General features: G+C 51.9%; 1 protein-coding gene across 1 annotated transcript in view; it reads left to right on the top strand.

Annotated features, from left to right (window-relative positions):
• The window catches only part of LOC121286764 (60S acidic ribosomal protein P1-like), a 71,629-nt gene that overhangs the window by 12,292 nt on the left and 37,644 nt on the right, over nt 1-21,693 (top strand). Inside the window, exon 2 of the mRNA XM_041203797.1 lies at nt 1,284-1,358. Coding sequence (XP_041059731.1) covers nt 1,284-1,358 — 75 coding nt within the window. The remainder of the gene's footprint in view (nt 1-1,283; nt 1,359-21,693) is intronic.

Below are 21,693 nucleotides of genomic sequence, written 5' to 3'. Positions count from 1 at the left end.
TGTCAAAAAACATGTTACATAGGGAGTTAGTCTAGAAACTACTTATCAAAACATGTACACACTAGCAAAACAAAACTTTAAAATACCATAGGATTTGTTGTTTCTGTCAATCCTGTTCCCCAGTCTCTGACAATTATTTTGCTGCCTGGTTTTCCCAACATCTGATATACTTTGAAGAAATTGGTTTAGCAGGATTGCAATTTTTAAACTTTATCTGCTAAAATTAGATTTGCTAGAAGAGTGAGTTGCTGGAATCTGTTTCCTTCTCTGTTGAAAGTTCTGATTTCTGAATAGAAATGCTGATTGTTTTCTCGCCCTCTTTCTCTCACTGCTTCTTGCTATCCCTTTCCCTGTCTCTTGCCCTCTCTCTCCCTTTCATTCTGACTCATTCTCTTCCCCCGCTGCGCCCCACTCCCCTCCCCTCCCTGGTGCCCTCTCCCAATCCCTTCCTTGCGCCAGCCTAGCCAAAATCAACTCATTGAATTGACTGAGGCTGAAACTGAGGGTGGAGGCAGATTCAATCGTGATTTTCATAAGGGAATTACATCATTATCTGAAAAGAAAAAAATTGCAGGGCTGGGAAGAAAAGACAGGCAAGTGGCACTAGGTGAATAGTTCCTTCAGAGACAGAGGGCTGAATAACCTCCTTCTGTGCTGTAACCATTCTATGATTTCATGTCAGATTGACTTCAGCAACTGGGGATAGTCTTGAACGTAACCAAAGCTCTTGGTGCAAAGTCTCCACACCTGAGCATGGAAATTTGAAGAACTACATCTTCAGATTGCCATGGAAAAGCACTATTACAGGAAGGAACATGCAGCAGGAGCCCCTGTATTATTGAACGATGACCTGTGATGCCCCCACTGCATCTGACAATGCCTTACTCGAATCGGACTGCATTCTCATCTGCAGACTCAAAACAGATGAGCAATAGATGTGAATGCTGACCAGGAACCAATAAATGGGAGCACCAGGGCGATGGGTGAATGGGACTTGATGCCAGTTAGGATATGAGCAGCAGAGTTTTGGATGAGCTTAAGTTTATGGCAGGTGCAAGACGGAAGACCAGCCAGCATGTGTTGGAATAGTCGAGTCTAGAGGTAACAAAGGCATGGATGAGTTTTACAGCAGCTGAGTTGGGGGTGGAGATGGGCAATGTTACAGAGATGGACGTAGTAGAATGCAGTACCCTTTGGTTCCGAGGCACTGGGAAGCTCGGGTTTTCTGTTACGAACATGATGGCAGTTTTCTCTTCACCTGTTTGCCTTGTTCCTTTTCACAGGAGGATAAACTCAATGCACTGATGAAAGCGGCAGGAGTTACAGTGGAGCCCTTCTGGCCGGGCTTGTTTGCTAAGGTATTGCACTCAATAGTTAACTAACTTACTAATCAATCTGTAGAGATTTGCCCCATTTAAACCTAACTCAGCTGGGGTTCTCCACTTCCCCCATGGGGGAAGGGAGCCGCTTTCAAATCAACTAAATTCACTGCAGATAAAAATCAAGAACTGTGTCAGGAAAGTATTTTGAGAAGTTCATCATTTGCCACAGAATTTATCTGTAAGAAATGTTCTGCTCCGTTTTAGTCCATTGCCATTTAAAAAAAAAAACCATGGTAGTGATTTTGGAGGACCTTAGTGCTGGACATTGAGAGTAGAATCAAGTTTGAGACCTGACAGGCCACGTGTGAAGGCTTGAGTCTGTACTGAGGACATATGTGAGGGTTTAAGTCTGTACTGAGAGCGTGTGAAGATTTGAGTCTGTACTGAGAGCACGCGTGAGGGTTTGAGTCTGTACTGAGAGCACGCGTGAGGGTTTGAGTCTGTACTGAGAGCACGCGTGAGGGTTTGAGTCTGTACTGAGAGCACGCGTGAGGGTTTGAGTCTGTACTGAGGGCACGTGTGATGATTTGGATCTACTGAGTATGTGTGTGAGGTTTTGAGTCTGTACTGTGTGTGTGTAAGGGTTTGAGTAAGGGTTTGCATCTGTGCTGTGTGTGTGTGTGATGGTTTGAGTTGTGCTGAGATCATGTGTGAGGTTTTGAGTCTGTACTGAGTGTGTTGTGAGGTTTTGAGTCTGTACTGAGTGTGTGTGAGGTTTTGAGTCTGTACTGAGTGTGTGTGAGGTTTTGAGTCTGTACTGAGTGTGTGTGAGGTTTTGAGTCTGTACTGAGTGTGTGTGAGGTTTTGAGTCTGTACTGAGTGTGTGTGAGGTTTTGAGTCTGTACTGAGTGTGTGTGTGTGTGTGTGAGAGGGGGTTTGAGTCTGTGTTGAGAGCATGTGTGAGGGTTTGAGTTTGTACGAAAGCGTGTGTGAGGGTTTGAGTTAGTACTGAAGTTTTGAGTCTGTAATGAGGACACGTGAGGGTTTGAGTCTACTGAGAGTGTGTGTGAGGTTTGGAGTATGTTGAGAGCATGTGTGAGGGTTTAAGTCTGTACTGAGATCATAAGTAAGGGCTTGAATCTGTACTGTGCATGTGAGGGTTTGAGTGCGGGTTTGCATCTGCTGAGTGTGTGTATGAGGGTTTGCGTCTGTGCTGAATGTGTGTGAGGGTTTGAGTTGTGCTGAGGTCATGTGTGAGTGTTTGAGTCTGTACTGAGAGCATGTGTGATGGTTTGAGTCTGTGCTGAGAGCATGTGTGATGGTTTGAGTCTGTACTGAGAGCATGTGTGATGGTTTGAGTCTGTACTGAGAGCATGTGTGATGGTTAGAGTCTGTACTGAGAGCATGTGTGATGGTTAGAGTCTGTACTGAGAGCATGTGTGATGGTTTGAGTCTGTACTGAGAGCATGTGTGAGGGTTTGAGTCTGTACTGAGAGCATGTGTGAGGGTTTGAGTCTGTACTGAGAGCATGTGTGAGGGTTTGAGTCTGTACTGAGAGTGCGAGTGAGGGTTTGAGTCTATAGTGAGAGAATGTGTGAGGGTTTGAGAGCATGTGTGAGGGTTTGAGTCTGTACTGAGAGCATGTGTGAGGGTTTGAGTCTGTACTGAGAGCATGTGTGAGTATTTGATTCCGTACTGAGAGCATGTGCGAGGGTTTGAGTCTGTACTGAGAGCATGTGTGAGGGTTTGAGTCTGTACTGAGAGCATGTGTGAGGGTTTGAGTCTGTACTGAGAGTGCGAGTGAAGGTTTGAGTCTGTACTGAGAGTGCGAGTGAGGGTTTGAGTCTGTACTGAGAGTGCGAGTGAGGGTTTGAGTCTGTACTGAGAGTGCGAGTGAGGGTTTGAGTCTGTACTGAGAGTGCGAGTGAGGGTTTGAGTCTGTACTGAGAGTGCGAGTGAGGGTTTGAGTCTGTACTGAGAGTGCGAGTGAGGGTTTGAGTCTGTACTGAGAGTGCGAGTGAGGGTTTGAGTCTGTACTGAGAGTGCGAGTGAGGGTTTGAGTCTGTACTGAGAGTGCGAGTGAGGGTTTGAGTCCGTACTGAGAGTGCGAGTGAGGGTTTGAGTCCGTACTGAGAGTGCGACTGAGGGTTTGAGTCCGTACTGAGAGTGCGACTGAGGGTTTGAGTCCGTACTGAGAGTGCGACTGAGGGTTTGAGACCGTACTGAGAGTGCGACTGAGGGTTTGAGTCCGTACTGAGAGTGCGACTGAGGGTTTGAGTCCGTACTGAGAGTGCGACTGAGGGTTTGAGTCCGTACTGAGAGTGCGACTGAGGGTTTGAGTCCGTACTGAGAGTGCGACTGAGGGTTTGAGTCCGTACTGAGAGTGCGACTGAGGGTTTGAGTCCGTACTGAGAGTGCGACTGAGGGTTTGAGTCCGTACTGAGAGTGCGACTGAGGGTTTGAGTCCGTACTGAGAGTGCGACTGAGGGTTTGAGTCCGTACTGAGAGTGCGACTGAGGGTTTGAGTCCGTACTGAGAGTGCGACTGAGGGTTTGAGTCCGTACTGAGAGTGCGACTGAGGGTTTGAGTCCGTACTGAGAGTGCGACTGAGGGTTTGAGTCCGTACTGAGAGTGCGAGTGAGGGTTTGAGTCCGTACTGAGAGTGCGACTGAGGGTTTGAGTCCGTACTGAGAGTGCGACTGAGGGTTTGAGTCCGTACTGAGAGTGCGACTGAGGGTTTGAGTCTGTACTGAGAGTGCGACTGAGGGTTTGAGTCCGTACTGAGAGTGCGACTGAGGGTTTGAGTCCGTACTGAGAGTGCGACTGAGGGTTTGAGTCCGTACTGAGAGTGCGACTGAGGGTTTGAGTCCGTACTGAGAGTGCGACTGAGGGTTTGAGTCCGTACTGAGAGTGCGACTGAGGGTTTGAGTCTGTGCTGAGAGTGCGACTGAGGGTTTGAGTCTGTGCTGAGAGTGCGACTGAGGGTTTGAGTCTGTGCTGAGAGTGCGACTGAGGGTTTGAGTCTGTGCTGAGAGTGCGACTGAGGGTTTGAGTCCGTACTGAGAGTGCGACTGAGGGTTTGAGTCCGTACTGAGAGTGCGACTGAGGGTTTGAGTCCGTACTGAGAGTGCGACTGAGGGTTTGAGTCTGTACTGAGAGTGCGACTGAGGGTTTGAGTCTGTACTGAGAGTGCGACTGAGGGTTTGAGTCTGTACTGAGAGTGCGACTCCGAGGGATTGAGTCCTGCTACTGAGAGTGCGAATCGAGGGTTTGAGTCCTGTACTGAGAGTGCGACTGAGGGTTTGAGTCAGTCATGAGTGGACTGAGGGTTTGAGTCTACTGAGAGTGCGACTGAGGGTTTGAGTCTACTGAGAGTGCGACTGAGGGTTTTGAGTCTGTACTGAGAGTGCGGACTGAGGGTTTGCGTCTGTACTGAAGAGTGCGACTGAGGGTATGAGTCTGTACTGAGAGTGCGAATGAGGTGTTTGACGGTCTGTACATGAGAGGTGCGAGTGAGGGTTTGTGTCTGTACATGAGAGTGCCGAGTGAGGGTTTGAGTTGTACTGAGAGTGCGAGTGAGGGTTTTGAGTCTTGATACTGAGAGTGCGAGTGAGGCGTTTGAGTCTGTACTGAGAGTGCGAGACTGAGGGTTTGACGTCGCTGGTACTGAGCGTGGAGTGCGGGATAGACTGTACTGAGAGTGCGAGTGAGGGTTTGAGTCTGTACTGAGAGTGCGAGTTGCGGGTTTTGAGTCTGTACAGACCTAGTGCGAGTGAGGGTTTGAGTCTGTCACTGAGAGTGCGAGTGAGGGTTTGAGTCTGTACTGAGAGTGCGAGTGAGGGTTTGAGTCTGTACTGAGAGTGCGAGTGAGGGTTTGAGTCTGTACTGAGAGTGCGAGTGAGGGTTTGAGTCTGTACTGAGAGTGCGAGTGAGGGTTTGAGTCTGTACTGAGAGTGCGAGTGAGGGTTTGAGTCTGTACTGAGAGTGCGAGTGAGGGTTTGAGTCTGTACTGAGAGTGCGAGTGAGGGTTTGAGTCTGTACTGAGAGTGCGAGTGAGGGTTTGAGTCTGTACTGAGAGTGCGACGTGAGGGTTTGGAGTCTGTACTGAGAGTGCGAGTGAGGGTTTGAGTCTGTACTGAGAGTGCGAGCTGAGGGTTTGAGTCTGTACTGAGAGTGCGAGTGAGGGTTTGAGTCTGTACTGAGAGTGCGAGTGAGGGTTTGAGTCTGTACTGAGAGTGCGAGTGAGGGTTTGAGTCTGTACTGAGAGTGCGAGTGAGGGTTTGAGTCTGTACTGAGAGTGCGTGTGAGGTTTTTGAGTCTGTACTGAGAGTGCGACGCTGAGGGTTTGAGTCTGTACTGAGAGTGCGAGTGAGGGTTTGAGTCTGTACTGAGAGTGCGAGTGAGGGTTTGAGTCTGTACTGAGAGTGCGAGTGAGGGTTTGAGTCTGTACTGAGAGTGCGAGTGAGGGTTTGAGTCTGTACTGAGAGTGCGAGTGAGGGTTTGAGTCTGTACTGAGAGTGCGAGTGAGGGTTTGAGTCTGTACTGAGAGTGCGACTGAGGGTTTGAGTCTGTACTGAGAGTGCGACTGAGGGTTTGAGTCTGTACTGAGAGTGCGACTGAGGGTTTGAGTCTGTACTGAGAGTGCGACTGAGGGTTTGAGTCTGTACTGAGAGTGCGACTGAGGGTTTGAGTCTGTACTGAGAGTGCGACTGAGGGTTTGAGTCTGTACTGAGAGTGCGACTGAGGGTTTGAGTCTGTACTGAGAGTGCGACTGAGGGTTTGAGTCGTACTGAGAGTGCGACTGAGGGTTTGAGTCTGTACTGAGAGTGCGACTGAGGGTTTGAGTCTGTACTGAGAGTGCGACTGAGGGTTTGAGTCCGTACTGAGAGTGCGACTGAGGGTTTGAGTCGTACTGAGAGTGCGACTGAGGGTTTGAGTCCGTACTGAGAGTGCGACTGAGGGTTTGAGTCCGTACTGAGAGTGCGACTGAGGGTTTGAGTCCGTACTGAGAGTGCGACTGAGGGTTTGAGTCCGTACTGAGAGTGCGACTGAGGGTTTGAGTCGTACTGAGAGTGCGACTGAGGGTTTGAGTCCGTACTGAGAGTGCGACTGAGGGTTTGAGTCCGTACTGAGAGTGCGACTGAGGGTTTGAGTCTGTACTGAGAGTGCGACTGAGGGTTTGAGTCCGTACTGAGAGTGCGACTGAGGGTTTGAGTCTGTACTGAGAGTGCGACTGAGGGTTTGAGTCTGTACTGAGAGTGCGACTGAGGGTTTGAGTCCGTACTGAGAGTGCGACTGAGGGTTTGAGTCAGTACTGAGAGTGCGACTGAGGGTTTGAGTCTGTACTGAGAGTGCGACTGAGGGTTTGAGTCCGTACTGAGAGTGCGGACTGAGGGTTGAGTCCGTACTGAGAGTGCGACTGAGGGTTTGAGTCCGTACTGAGAGTGCGACTGAGGGTTTGAGTCCGTACTGAGAGTGCGACTGAGGGTTTGAGTCCGTACTGAGAGTGCGACTGAGGGTTTGAGTCCGTACTGAGAGTGCGACTGAGGGTTTGAGTCCGTACTGAGAGTGCGACTGAGGGTTTGAGTCCGTACTGAGAGTGCGACTGAGGGTTTGAGTCCTGTACTGAGAGTGCGACTGAGGGTTTGAGTCCGTACTGAGAGTGCGACTGAGGGTTTGAGTCCGTACTGAGAGTGCGACTGAGGGTTTGAGTCCGTACTGAGAGTGCGACTGAGGGTTTGAGTCCGTACTGAGAGTGCGACTGAGGGTTTGAGTCCGTACTGAGAGTGCGACTGAGGGTTTGAGTCTGTACTGAGAGTGCGACTGAGGGTTTGAGTCTGTACTGAGAGAGCCTGAGTTTGAGTCCGTACTGAGAGTGCGACTGAGGGTTTGAGTCCGTACTGAGAGTGCGACTGAGGGTTTGAGTCCGTACTGAGAGTGCGACTGAGGGTTTGAGTCCGTACTGAGAGTGCGACTGAGGGTTTGAGTCCGTACTGAGAGTGCGACTGAGGGTTTGAGTCCGTACTGAGAGTGCGACTGAGGGTTTGAGTCCGTACTGAGAGTGCGACTGAGGGTTTGAGTCCGTACTGAGAGTGCGACTGAGGGTTTGAGTCCGTACTGAGAGTGCGACTGAGGGTTTGAGTCCGTACTGAGAGAGCGAGTGAGGATTTGAGTCTGTACTGAGAGAGCGAGTGAGGATTTGAGTCTGTACTGAGAGTGCGACTGAGGGTTTGAGTCTGTACTGAGAGTGCGACTGAGGGTTTGAGTCTGTACTGAGAGTGCGACTGAGGGTTTGAGTCTGTACTGAGAGTGCGACTGAGGGTTTGAGTCTGTACTGAGAGTGCGACTGAGGGTTTGAGTCCTGTACTGAGAGTGCGACTGAGGGTTTGAGTCCGTACTGAGAGTGCGACTGAGGGTTTGAGTCTGTACTGAGAGTGCGACTGAGGGTTTGAGTCCTGTACTGAGAGTGCGACTGAGGGTTTGAGTCCGTACTGAGAGTGCGACTGAGGGTTTGAGTCTGTACTGAGAGTGCGACTGAGGGTTTGAGTCTGTACTGAGAGTGCGACTGAGGGTTTGAGTCTGTACTGAGAGTGCGACTGAGGGTTTGAGTCTGTACTGAGAGTGCGACTGAGGGTTTGAGTCTGTACTGAGAGTGCGACTGAGGGTTTGAGTCTGTACTGAGAGTGCGACTGAGGGTTTGAGTCTGTACTGAGAGTGCGACTGAGGGTTTGAGTCTGTACTGAGAGTGCGACTGAGGGTTTGAGTCTGTACTGAGAGTGCGACTGAGGGTTTGAGTCTGTACTGAGAGTGCGACTGAGGGTTTGAGTCTGTACTGAGAGTGCGACTGAGGGTTGAGTCTGTACTGAGAGTGCGACTGAGGTTTGAGTCTGTACTGAGAGTGCGACTGAGGGTTGAGTCTGTACTGAGTGCGACTGAGGGTTTGAGTCCGTACTGAGAGTGCGACTGAGGGTTGAGTCTGTACTGAGAGTGCGACTGAGGGTTTGAGTCTGTACTGAGAGTGCGACTGAGGGTTTGAGTCTGTACTGAGAGTGCGACTGAGGGGTTTGAGTCTGTACTGAGAGTGCGACTGAGGGTTGAGTCTGTACTGAAGTGCGACTGGAGGGTTTGAGTCTGTACTGAAGTGCGATTGAGGGTTTGAGTCTGTACTGAGAGTGCGACTGAGGGTTTGAGTCTGTACTGAGAGTGCGACTGAGGTTTGAGTCTGTACTGAGAGTGCCGAGCTGAGGGTTTGAGTCTGTACTGAGAGTGCGACTGAGGGGTTTGAGTCTGTACTGAGAGTGCGACTGAGGGTTTGAGTCTGTACTGAGAGTGCGACTGAGGGTTTGAGTCTGTACTGAGAGTGCGAGCTGAGGGTTTGAGTCTGTACTGAGAGTGCGACTGAGGGTTTGAGTCTGTACTGAGAGTGCGACTGAGGGTTTGAGTCTGTACTGAGAGTGCGACTGAGGGTTTGAGTCTGTACTGAGAGTGCGACTGAGGGTTTGAGTCTGTACTGAGAGTGCGACTGAGGGTTTGAGTCTGTACTGAGAGTGCGACTGAGGGTTTGAGTCTGTACTGAGAGTGCGACTGAGGGTTTGAGTCTGTACTGAGAGTGCGACTGAGGGTTTGAGTCTGTACTGAGAGTGCGACTGAGGGTTTGAGTCTGTACTGAGAGTGCGACTGAGGGTTTGAGTCTGTACTGAGAGTGCGACTGAGGGTTTGAGTCTGTACTGAGAGTGCGACTGAGGGTTTGAGTCTGTACTGAGAGTGCGACTGAGGGTTTGAGTCTGTACTGAGAGTGCGACTGAGGGTTTGAGTCTGTACTGAGAGTGCGACTGAGGGTTTGAGTCTGTACTGAGAGTGCGACTGAGGGTTTGAGTCTGTACTGAGAGTGCGACTGAGGGTTTGAGTCTGTACTGAGAGTGCGACTGAGGGTTTGAGTCTTGTACTGAGAGTGCGACTGAGGGTTTGAGTCTGTACTGAGAGTGCGACTGAGGGGTTGAGTCTGTACTGAGAGGTGCGACTGAGGGTTTGAGTCGTACTGAGAGTGCGACTGAGGGTTTGAGTCTGTAACTGAGAGTGCGACTGAGGGTTTGAGTCTGTACTGAGAGTGCGACTGAGGGTTTGAGTCTGTACTGAGAGTGCGACTGAGGGTTTGAGTCCTGTACTGAGAGTGCGACTGAGGGTTTGAGTCTGTACTGAGAGTGCGACTGAGGGTTTGAGTCTGTACTGAGAGTGGCGACTGAGGGTTTGAGTCCTGTACTGAGAGTGCGACTGAGGGTTTGAGTCCGTACTGATAGTTGCGACTGAGGGTTTGAGTCCTGTACTGAGAGTGCGACTGAGGGTTTGAGTCCGTACTGAGAGTGCGACTGAGGGTTTGCGTCTGTACTGAGAGTGCGACTGAGGGTTTGAGTCTGTACTGAGAGTGCGACTGAGGGTTTGAGTCTGTACTGAGAGTGCGACTGAGGGTTTGAGTCTGTACTGAGAGTGCGACTGAGGGTTTGAGTCTGTACTGAGAGTGCGACTGAGGGTTTGAGTCTGTACTGAGAGTGCGACTGAGGGTTTGAGTCTGTACTGAGAGTGCGACTGAGGGTTTGAGTCTGTACTGAGAGTGCGACTGAGGGTTTGAGTCCGTACTGAGAGTGCGACTGAGGGTTTGAGTCCGTACTGAGAGTGCGACTGAGGGTTTGAGTCCGTACTGAGAGTGCGACTGAGGGTTTGAGTCCGTACTGAGAGTGCGACTGAGGGTTTGAGTCCGTACTGAGAGTGCGACTGAGGGTTTGAGTCCGTACTGAGAGTGCGACTGAGGGTTTGAGTCCGTACTGAGAGTGCGACTGAGGGTTTGAGTCCGTACTGAGAGTGCGACTGAGGGTTTGAGTCCGTACTGAGAGTGCGACTGAGGGTTTGAGTCTGTACTGAGAGTGCGAGCTGAGGGTTTGAGTCTGTACTGCAGAGTGCGACGTGAGGGTTTGAGTCTGTAATGAGAGTGCGAAGTGAGGGTTTGAGTCCGTACTGCAGAGTGCGACTGAGGGTTTGTGAGTCGTTCTGTGAGTGCGACTGAGGGTTTGAGTCCGTACTGAAGAGTGCGACTGTGAGGGTTTTGAGTCCGTACTGAGAGTGCGACTGAGGGTTTGAGTCAGTACTGAGTGCGAACTGAGGGTTTGAGTCTCGTACTGAGAGTGCGACTGAGGGTTGGAGTCTGTACTGAGAGTGCGATTGAGGGTTTGAGTCCGTACTGAGAGTGCGACCTGAGGGTTTGAGTCCGTACTGAGAGTGCGTACAGAGGGTTTGAGTCGTCTGAGAGTGCGAGCTGAGGTTTGAGTCTGTACTGAGAGTGCGACCTGAGGGTTTGAGTCTGTACTGAGAGTGCGACTGAGGGTTTGAGTCTGTACTGAGAGTGCGAGTGAGGGTTTGAGTCTGTACTGAGAGTGCGAGCTGAGGGTTTGGATTCTGTACTGAGAGTGCGAGTGAGGGTTGAGTCTGTACTGAGAGTGCGAGTGAGGGTTTGAGTCAGTACTGAGAGTGCGACGTGAGGGTTTGAGTCTGTACTGAGAGTGCGAGTGAGGGTTTGAGTCTGTACTGAGAGTGCGAGTGAGGGTTTGAGTCTGTACTGAGAGTGCGAGCTGAGGGTTTGAGTCTGTACTGAGAGTGCGACGTGAGGGTTTGAGTCTGTACTGAGAGTGCGAGTGAGGGTTTGAGTCTGTACTGAGAGTGCGAGTGAGGGTTTGAGTCTGTACTGAGAGTGCGAGTGAGGGTTTGAGTCTGTACTGAGAGTGCGGACTGAGGGTTAGAGTCTGTACTGAGAGTGCGATGAGGGTTTGAGTCTGTACTGAGAGTGCGAACTGAGGGTTTGAGTCTGTACCTGAGAGTGCGACTGAGGGTTTGAGTCTGTACTGAGAGTGCGACTGAGGGTTTGAGTCTGTACTGAGAGTGCGACTGAGGGTTTGAGTCTGTACTGAGAGTGCGACTGAGGGTTTGAGTCTGTACTGAGAGTGCGACTGAGGGTTTGAGTCTGTACTGAGAGTGCGACTGAGGGTTTGAGTCTGTACTGAGAGTGCGACTGAGGGTTTGAGTCTGTACTGAGAGTGCGACTGAGGGTTTGAGTCTGTACTGAGAGTGCGACTGAGGGTTTGAGTCTGTACTGAGAGTGCGACTGAGGGTTTGAGTCTGTACTGAGAGTGCGACTGAGGGTTTGAGTCTGTACTGAGAGTGCGACTGAGGGTTTGAGTCTGTACTGAGAGTGCGACTGAGGGTTTGAGTCTGTACTGAGAGTGCGACTGAGGGGTTTGAGTCTGTACTGAGAGTGCGACTGAGGGTTTGAGTCTGTACTGAGAGTGCGACTGAGGGTTTGAGTCTGTACTGAGAGTGCGACTGAGGGTTTGAGTCTGTACTGAGAGTGCGACTGAGGGTTTGAGTCCGTACTGAGAGTGCGACTGAGGGTTTGAGTCCTGTACTGAGAGTGCGACTGAGGGTTTGAGTCTGTACTGAGAGTGCGACTGAGGGTTTGAGTCTGTACTGAGAGTGCGACTGAGGGTTTGAGTCCGTACTGAGAGTGCGACTGAGGGTTTGAGTCCGTACTGAGAGTGCGACTGAGGGTTTGAGTCCGTACTGAGAGTGCGACTGAGGGTTTGAGTCCGTACTGAGAGTGCGACTGAGGGTTTGAGTCCGTACTGAGAGTGCGACTGAGGGTTTGAGTCTGTACTGAGAGTGCGACTGAGGGTTTGAGTCTGTACTGAGAGTGCGACTGAGGGTTTGAGTCCGTACTGAGAGTGCGACTGAGGGTTTGAGTCTGTACTGAGAGTGCGACTGAGGGTTTGAGTCTGTACTGAGAGTGCGACTGAGGGTTTGAGTCTGTACTGAGAGTGCGACTGAGGGTTTGAGTCTGTACTGAGAGTGCGACTGAGGGTTTGAGTCCGTACTGAGAGTGCGACAGAGGGTTTGAGTCCGTACTGAGAGTGCGACTGAGGGTTTGAGTCCGTACTGAGAGTGCGACTGAGGGTTTGAGTCCGTACTGAGAGTGCGACTGAGGGTTTGAGTCCGTACTGAGAGTGCGACTGAGGGTTTGAGTCCGTTACTGAGAGTGCGACTGAGGGTTTGAGTCCGGTACTGAGAGTGCGACTGAGGGTTTGAGTCCGTACTGAGAGTGCGTACTGAGGGTTATGAGTCCGTACTGAGAGTGCGACTGAGGGTTTGAGTCCGTACTGAGAGTGCGACTGAGGGTTTGAGTCCGTACTGAGAGTGCGACTGAGGGTTTGAGTCTGTACTGAGAGTGCGACTGAGGGTTTGAGTCTGTACTGAGAGTGCGACTGAGGGTTTGAGTCTGTACTGAGAGTGCGACTGAGGGTTTGAGTCTGTACTGAGAGTGCGACTGAGGGTTTGAGTCTGTACTGTGAGAGTGCGACTGTGGGTTTGAGTCTGTACTGAGAGTGCGACTGAGGGTTTGAGTCTGTACTGAGAGTGCGACTGAGGGTTTGAGTCTGTACTGAGAGTGCGACTGAGGGTTTGAGTCTGTACTGAGAGTGCGACTGAGGGTTTGAGTCTTTACTGAGAGTGCGACTGAGGGTTTGAGTCTGTACTGAGAGTGCGACTGAGGGTTTGAGTCTGTACTGAGAGTGCGACTGAGGGTTTGAGTCTACTGAGAGTGCGACTGAGGGTTTGAGTCTGTACTGAGAGTGCGACTGAGGGTTTGAGTCTGTACTGAGAGTGCGACTGAGGGTTTGAGTCTGTACTGAGAGTGCGACTGAGGGTTTGAGTCTCGTACTGAGAGTGCGACTGAGGGTTTGAGTCTCGTTACTGAGAGTGCGACTGAGGGTTTGAGTCCTGTACTGAGAGTGCGGACTGAGGGTTTGAGTCCGTACTGAGAGTGCTACTGAGGGTTTGAGTCTGTACTGAGAGTGCGACTGAGGGTTTGAGTCTGTACTGAGAGTGCGACTGAGGGTTTGAGTCTGTACTGAGAGTGCGACTGAGGGTTTGAGTCTGTACTGAGAGTGCGACTGAGGGTTTGAGTCTGTACTGAGAGTGCGACTGAGGGTTTGAGTCTGTACTGAGAGTGCGACTGAGGGTTTGAGTCTGTACTGAGAGTGCGACTGAGGGTTTGAGTCTGTACTGAGAGTGCGACTGAGGGTTTGAGTCTGTACTGAGAGTGCGACTGAGGGTTTGAGTCTGTACTGAGAGTGCGACTGAGGGTTTGAGTCTGTACTGAGAGTGCGACTGAGGGTTTGAGTCTGTACTGAGAGTGCGACTGAGGGTTTGAGTCTGTACTGAGAGTGCGACTGAGGGTTTGAGTCTGTACTGAGAGTGCGACTGAGGGTTTGAGTCTGTACTGAGAGTGCGACTGAGGGTTTGAGTCTGTACTGAGAGTGCGACTGAGGGTTTGAGTCTGTACTGAGAGTGCGACTGAGGGTTTGAGTCTGTACTGAGAGTGCGACTGAGGGTTTGAGTCCGGTACTGAGAGTGCGACTGAGGGGTTTGAGTCCTGTACTGAGAGTGCGGACTGAGGGTTTGAGTCCGTACTGCGAGTGCGACTGAGGGTTTGAGTCCTGTACTGAGAGTGCGACTGAGGGTTTGAGTCCGTACTGAGAGTGCGACTGAGGGTTGAGTCCTGTACTGAGAGTGCGACTGAGGGTTTGAGTCCTGTACTGAGAGTGCCGACTGAGGGTTTGAGTCCTGTACTGAGAGTGCGACTGAGGGTTTGAGTCCTGTACTGAGAGTGCGACTGAGGGTTTGAGTCTGTACTGAGAGTGCGACTGAGGGTTTGAGTCCTGTACTGAGAGTGCGACTGAGGGTTGAGTCCGTACTGAGAGTGCGACTGAGGGTTTGAGTCCGTACTGAGAGTGCGACTGAGGGTTTGAGTCCGTACTGAGAGTGCGACTGAGGGTTTGAGTCCGTACTGAGAGTGCGACTGAGGGTTTGAGTCCGTACTGAGAGTGCGACTGAGGGTTTGAGTCCTGTACTGAGAGTGCGACTGAGGGTTTGAGTCCGTACTGAGAGTGCGACTGAGGGTATTGAGTCCTGTACTGAGAGTGCGACTGAGTGTTTGAGTCCTGTACTGAGAGTGCGACTGAGGGTTGAGTCCGTACTGAGAGTGCGACTGAGGGTTTGAGTCCGTACTGAGGAGTGCGACTGAGGGTTTGAGTCCGTACTGAGAGTGCGACTGAGGTTTGAGTCCGTACTGAGAGTGCGACTGAGGGTTTGAGTCCGTACTGAGAGTGCGACTGAGGGTTTGAGTCCGTAATGAGAGTGCGACTGAGGGTTTGAGTCCGTACTGAGAGTGCGACTGAGGGTTTTGAGTCCGTACTGAGAGTGCGACTGAGGGTTTTGAGTCCGTACTGAGAGTGCGACTGAGGGTTTTTGAGTCCGTACTGAGAGTGCGACTGAGGGTTTGAGTCCTGTACTGAGAGTGCGACTGAGGGTTTGAGTCCTGTACTGAGAGTGCGACTGAGGGTTTGAGTCCGTACTGAGAGTGCGACTGAGGTTTTGAGTCCGTACTGAGAGTGCGACTGAGGGTTTGAGTCGTACTGAGAGTGCGACTGAGGGTTTGAGTCCGTACTGAGAGTGCGACTAGAGGGTTTGAGTCCGTACTGATGAGTGCGACTGAGGGTTTGAGTCCGTACTGAGAGTGCGACTGAGGGTTTGAGCTCCGTACTGAGAGTGCGACTGAGGGTTTGAGTCCGTACTGAGAGTGCGACAGAGGGTTGAGTCCTGTACTGAGAGTGCGACTGAGGGTTTGAGTCTGTACTGAGAGTGCGACTGAGGGTTTTGAGTCCGTACTGAGAGTGCGATGAGGAGGTTTGAGTCCGTACTGAGAGTGCGACTGAGGGTTTGAGTCCTGTACTGAGAGGTGCGACTGAGGGTTTGAGTCCGTACTGAAGTGCGACTGAGGGTTTGAGTCCGTACTGAGAGTGGCGACTGAGGGTGTGAGTCCTGTACTGAGAGTGCGACTGAGGGTTAGAGTCTGTTCTGAGAGTGCGACTGAGGGTTTGAGTCCTGTACTGAGAGTGCGACAGAGGGTTTGAGTCTGTACTGAGAGTGCGACTGAGGGTTTGAGTCCTGTACTGAGAGTGCGACTGAGGGTTGTGAGTCCAGTACTGAGAGTGCGACTGAGGGTTTGAGTCCTGTCTGAGAGTGCGACTGAGGGTTTGAGGTCTGTACTGGAGAGTGCGACTGAGGGTTTGAGTCTGTACTGAGAGTGCGACTGAGGGATTGAGTCTGTACTGAGAGTGCCGACTGAGGGTTTGAGTCTGTACTGAGAGTGCGACTGAGGTGGTTTGAGTCTGTACTGCGAGTGCGACTGAGGGTTTGAGTCTGTACTGAGAGTGCGATGAGGGTTTGAGTCTGTACTGAGAGTGCGAGTGAGGGTTTGTGTCTGTACTGAGAGGTGCGACTGAGGGTTTGAGTCTGTACTGAGAGTGCGACTGAGGGTTTGAGTCTGTACTGAGAGTGCGACTGAGGGTTTTGAGTCTGTTCTGAGGTGACTGCGATGAGGTTTGAGTCTGTACTGAGAGTGCGACTGAGGGTTTGGAGTCTGTACTGAGAGTGCGACTGAGGGTTTGAGTCTGTACTGAGAGTGCGACTGAGGGTTTGAGTCTGTACTGAGAGTGCGACTGAGGGTTTTGAGTCCTGTACTGAGAGTGCGACTGAGGGTTTGAGTCCTGTACTGAGAGTGCGACTGAGGGTTTGAGTCTGTACGAGATGTGCGACTGAGGGTTGAGTCTGTACTGAGAGTGCGACTGAGGGTTTGAGTCTGTACTGAGAGTGCGATGAGGGTTGAGTCCTGTACTGAGAGTGCGACTGAGGGTTTGAGTCTGTACTGAGAGTGCGACCTGAGGGTTTGAGTCTGTACTGAGAGTGCGACTGAGGGTTTGAGTCAGTACTGAGAGTGCGACAGAGGGTTTGAGTCTGTACTGAGAGTGCGACTGAGGGTTTGAGTCTGTACTGAGAGTGCGACTGAGGGTTTGAGTCCGTACTGAGAGTGCGACTGAGGGTTTGAGTCCGTACTGAGAGTGCGACTGAGGGTTTGAGTCCGTACTGAGAGTGCGACTGAGGGTTTGAGTCCGTACTGAGAGTGCGACTGAGGGTTTGAGTCCGTACTGAGAGTGCGACTGAGGGTTTGAGTCCGTACTGAGAGTGCGACTGAGGGTTTGAGTCCGTACTGAGAGTGCGACTGAGGGTTTGAGTCCGTACTGAGAGTGCGACTGAGGGTTTGAGTCCGTACTGAGAGTGCGACTGAGGGTTTGAGTCTGTACTGAGAGTGCGACTGAGGGTTTGAGTCTGTACTGAGAGTGCGACTGAGGGTTTGAGTCTGTACTGAGAGTGCGACTGAGGGTTTGAGTCTGTACTGAGAGTGCGACTGAGGGTTTGAGTCTGTACTGAGAGTGCGACTGAGGGTTTGAGTCTGTACTGAGAGTGCGACTGAGGGTTTGAGTCTGTACTGAGAGTGCGACTGAGGGTTTGAGTCCGTACTGAGAGTGCGACTGAGGGTTTGAGTCCGTACTGAGAGTGCGACTGAGGGTTTGAGTCCTGTACTGAGAGTGCGACTGAGGTTTGAGTCGTACTGAGAGTGCGACTGAGGGTTTGAGTCCTGTACTGAGAGTGCGACTGAGGGTTGAGTCCTGTACTGAGAGTGCGACTGAGGGTTTGAGTCCGTACTGAGAGTGCGACTGAGGGTTTGAGTCCGTACTGAGAGTGCGACTGAGGGTTTGAGTCTGTACTGAGAGTGCGACTGAGGGTTTGAGTCCGTACTGAGAGTGCGACTGAGGGTTTGAGTCCGTACTGAGAGTGCGACTGAGGGTTTGAGTCCTGTACTGAGAGTGCGACTGAGGGTTTGAGTCCTGTACTGAGAGTGCGACTGAGGGTTTGAGTCGTACTGAGAGTGCGACTGAGGGTTGAGTCCGTACTGAGAGTGCGACTGAGGGTTTGAGTCCGTACTGAGAGTGCGACTGAGGGTTTGAGTCCTGTACTGAGAGCGCGTCTGAGGGTTTGAGTCTGTACTGAGAGTGCGACTGAGGGTTTGAGTCCTGTACTGAGAGTGCGACTGAGGGTTTGAGTCTGTACTGAGAGTGCGACTGAGGGATTGAGTCTGTACTGAGTGTGCGACTGAGGGTTTGAGTCCTGTACTGAGAGTGCGACTGAGGGTTTGAGTCTGTACTGAGAGTGCGACTGAGGGTTTGAGTCCTGTACTGAGAGTGCGACTGAGGGTTTGAGTCCGTACTGAGAGTGCGACTGAGGGTTTGAGTCCGTACTGAGAGTGCGACTGAGGGTTTGAGTCCGTACTGAGAGAGCGACTGAGGGTTTGAGTCCGTACTGAGAGTGCGACCTGAGGGTTTGAGTCCGTACTGAGAGTGCGACTGAGGGTTTGAGTCCGTACTGAGAGTGCGACTGAGGGTTTGAGTCCTGTACTGAGAGTGCGACTGAGGGTTTGAGTCCGTACTGAGAGTGCGACTGAGGGTTTGAGTCGTACTGAGAGTGCGACTGAGGGTTTGAGTCCGTACTGAGAGTGCGACTGAGGGTTTGAGTCCGTACTGAGAGTGCGACTGAGGGTTTGAGTCCGTACTGAGAGTGCGACTGAGGGTTTGAGTCCGTACTGAGAGTGCGACTGAGGGTTTGAGTCCGTACTGAGAGTGCGACTGAGGGTTTGAGGTCCGTACTGAGAGTGCGACTGAGGGTTTGAGTCCGTACTGAGAGTGCGACTGAGGGTTTGAGTCCGCTACTGAGAGTGCGACTGAGGGTTTGAGTCCGTACTGAGAGTGCGACTGAGGGTTTGAGTCTTTACTGAGAGTGCGACTGAGGGTTTGAGTCAGTACTGAGAGTGCGACTGAGGGTTTGAGTCCGTACTGAGAGTGCGACTGAGGGTTTGAGTCCTTACTGAGAGTGCGACTGAGGGTTTGAGTCCGTACTGAGAGTGCGACTGAGGGTTTGAGTCTCGTACTGAGAGTGCGACTGAGGGTTTTGAGTCCGTACTGAGAGTGCGACTGAGGGTTTGAGTCTGTACTGAGAGTGCGACTGAGGGTTTGAGTCTGTACTGAGAGTGCGACTGAGGGTTTGAGTCTGTACTGAGAGTGCGACTGAGGGTTTGAGTCTGTACTGAGAGTGCGACTGAGGGTTTGAGTCTGTACTGAGAGTGCGACTGAGGGTTTGAGTCTGTACTGAGAGTGCGACTGAGGGTTTGAGTCTGTACTGAGAGTGCGACTGAGGGTTTGAGTCTGTACTGAGAGTGCGACTGAGGGTTTGAGTCTGTACTGAGAGTGCGACTGAGGGTTTGAGTCTGTACTGAGAGTGCGACTGAGGGTTTGAGTCTGTACTGAGAGTGCGACTGAGGGTTTGAGTCTGTACTGAGAGTGCGACTGAGGGTTTGAGTCTGTACTGAGAGTGCGACTGAGGGTTTGAGTCTGTACTGAGAGTGCGACTGAGGGTTTGAGTCTGTACTGAGAGTGCGACTGAGGGTTTGAGTCTGTACTGAGAGTGCGACTGAGGGTTTGAGTCTGTACTGAGAGTGCGACTGAGGGTTTGAGTCTGTACTGAGAGTGCGACTGAGGGTTTGAGTCTGTACTGAGAGTGCGAGCTGAGGGTTTGAGTCTGTACTGAGAGTGCGACTGAGGGTTTGAGTCTGTACTGAGAGTGCGACTGAGGGTTTGAGTCTGTACTGAGAGTGCGACTGAGGGTTTGAGTCGGTACTGAGAGTGCGACTGAGGGTTTGAGTCCGTACTGAGAGTGCGACTGAGGGTTTGAGTCCGTACTGAGAGTGCGACTGAGGGTTTGAGTCCGTACTGAGAGTGCGACTGAGGGTTTGAGTCCGTACTGAGAGTGCGACTGAGGGTTTGAGTCCGTACTGAGAGTGCGACTGAGGGTTTTGAGTCGTACTGAGAGTGCGACTGAGGGTTTGAGTCCGTACTGAGAGTGCGATGAGGGTTTGAGTCCGTACTGAAGAGTGCGACTCAGGGTTTGAGTCCGTACTGAGAGTGCGACTGAGGTTTGAGTCCGTACTGAGAGTGCGACTGAGGTTTTGAGTCCGTACTGAGAGTGCGACTGAGGGTTTGAGTCCGTACTGAGAGTGCGACCTGAGGGTTTGAGTCCGTATGAGAGTGCGACTGAGGGTTTGGTCCGTACCTGAGAGTGCGACTGAGGGTTTGAGTCGTACTGAGAGTGCGACTGAGGGTTTGAGTCCGTACTGAGAGTGCGACTGAGAGGTTTGAGTCCGTACTGAGCGTGCGACTGAGGGTTTGAGTCCGTACTGAGAGTGCGACTGAGGGTTTGAGTCCGTACTGAGAGTGCGAACTGAGGGTTTGAGTCCGTACTGAGAGTGCGACTGAGGGTTTGAGTCCGTACTGAGAGTGCGACTGAGGGTTTGAGTCCGTACTGAGAGTGCGACTGAGGGTTTGAGTCCGTACTGAGAGTGCGACTGAGGGTTTGAGTCCGTACTGAGAGTGCGACTGAGGGTTTGAGTCCGTACTGAGAGTGCGACTGAGGGTTTGAGTCCGTACTGAGAGTGCGACTGAGGGTTTGAGTCCGTACTGAGAGTGCGACTGAGGGTTTGAGTCCGTACTGAGAGTGCGACTGAGGGTTTGAGTCCGTACTGAGAGTGCGACTGAGGGTTTGAGTCCGTACTGAGAGTGCGACTGAGGGTTTGAGTCCGTACTGAGAGTGCGACTGAGGGTTTGAGTCAGTACTGAGAGTGGCGACTGAGGGTTTGAGTCCGTACTGAGAGTGCGACTGAGGGTTTGAGTCCGTACTGAGAGTGCGACTGAGGGTTTGAGTCCGTACTGAGAGTGCGACTGAGGGTTTGAGTCCGTACTGAGAGTGCGACTGAGGTTTGAGTCCGTACTGAGAGTGCGACTGAGGGTTTGAGTCCGTACTGAGAGTGCGACTGAGGGTTTGAGTCCGTACTGAGAGTGCGACTGAGGGTTTGAGTCCGTACTGAGAGTGCGACTGAGGGTTTGAGTCCGTACTGAGAGTGCGACTGAGGGTTTGAGTCCGTACTGAGAGTGCGACTGAGGGTTTGAGTCTGTACTGAGAGTGCGACTGAGGGTTTGAGTCTGTGCTGAGAGTGCGACTGAGGGTTTGAGTCTGTGCTGAGAGTGCGACTGAGGGTTTGAGTCTGTACTGAGAGTGCGACTGAGGGTTTGAGTCTGTACTGAGAGTGCGACTGAGGGTTTGAGTCTGTACTGAGAGTGCGACTGAGGGTTTGAGTCCTGTACTGAGAGTGCGACTGAGGGTTTGAGTCTGTACTGAGAGTGCGACTGAGGGTTTGAGTCTGTACTGAGAGTGCGACTGAGGGTTTGAGTCTGTACTGAGAGTGCGACTGAGGGTTTGAGTCTGTACTGAGAGTGCGGACTGAGGGTTTGAGTCTGTACTGAGAGTGCGACTGAGGGTTTGAGTCTGTACTGAGAGTGCGACTGAGGGTTTGAGTCTCTACTGAGAGTGCGACTGAGGGTTTGAGTCTGTACTGAGAGTGCGACTGAGGGTTTGAGTCTGTACTGAGAGTGCGACTGAGGGTTTGAGTCTGTACTGAGAGTGCGACTGAGGGTTTGAGTCTCTACTGAGAGTGCGACTGAGGGTTTGAGTCTCTACTGAGAGTGCGACTGAGGGTTTGAGTCTCTACTGAGAGTGCGACTGAGGGTTTGAGTCTCTACTGAGAGTGCGACTGAGGGTTTGAGTCTCTACTGAGAGTGCGACTGAGGGTTTGAGTCTCTACTGAGAGTGCGACTGAGGGTTTGAGTCTCTACTGAGAGTGCGACTGAGGGTTTGAGTCTCTACTGAGAGTGCGACTGAGGGTTTGAGTCTCTACTGAGAGTGCGACTGAGGGTTTGAGTCTCTACTGAGAGTGCGACTGAGGGTTTGAGTCTCGTACTGAGAGTGCGACTGAGGGTTTGAGTCGCTACTGAGAGTGCGAGTGAAGGTTTGAGTCTCTACTGAGAGTGCGACTGAGGGTTTGAGTCTCTACTGAGAGTGCGACTGAGGGTTTGAGTCTCTACTGAGAGTGCGACTGAGGGTTTGAGTCCGTACTGAGAGTGCGAGTGAGGGTTTGAGTCCGTACTGAGAGTGCGAGTGAGGGTTTGAGTCTGTACTGAGAGTGCGAGTGAGGGTTTGAGTCTGTACTGAGAGTGCGAGTGAGGGTTTGAGTCTGTACTGAGAGTGCGAGTGAGGGTTTGAGTCTGTACTGAGAGTGCGAGTGAGGGTTTGAGTCTGTACTGAGAGTGCGAGTGAGGGTTTGAGTCTGTACTGAGAGTGCGAGTGAGGGTTTGAGTCCGTACTGAGAGTGCGAGTGAGGGTTTGAGTCCTTACTGAGAGTGCGACTGAGGGTTTGAGTCCGTACTGAGAGTGCGACTGAGGGTTTGAGTCCGTACTGAGAGTGCGACTGAGGGTTTGAGTCCGTAGT

Source organism: Carcharodon carcharias, chromosome 14 (assembly GCF_017639515.1).
Source record: "Carcharodon carcharias isolate sCarCar2 chromosome 14, sCarCar2.pri, whole genome shotgun sequence".
Classification (NCBI taxonomy): Eukaryota; Metazoa; Chordata; class Chondrichthyes; order Lamniformes; family Lamnidae; genus Carcharodon; species Carcharodon carcharias.
This window is presented reverse-complemented; position numbering and strand designations above follow the sequence as displayed.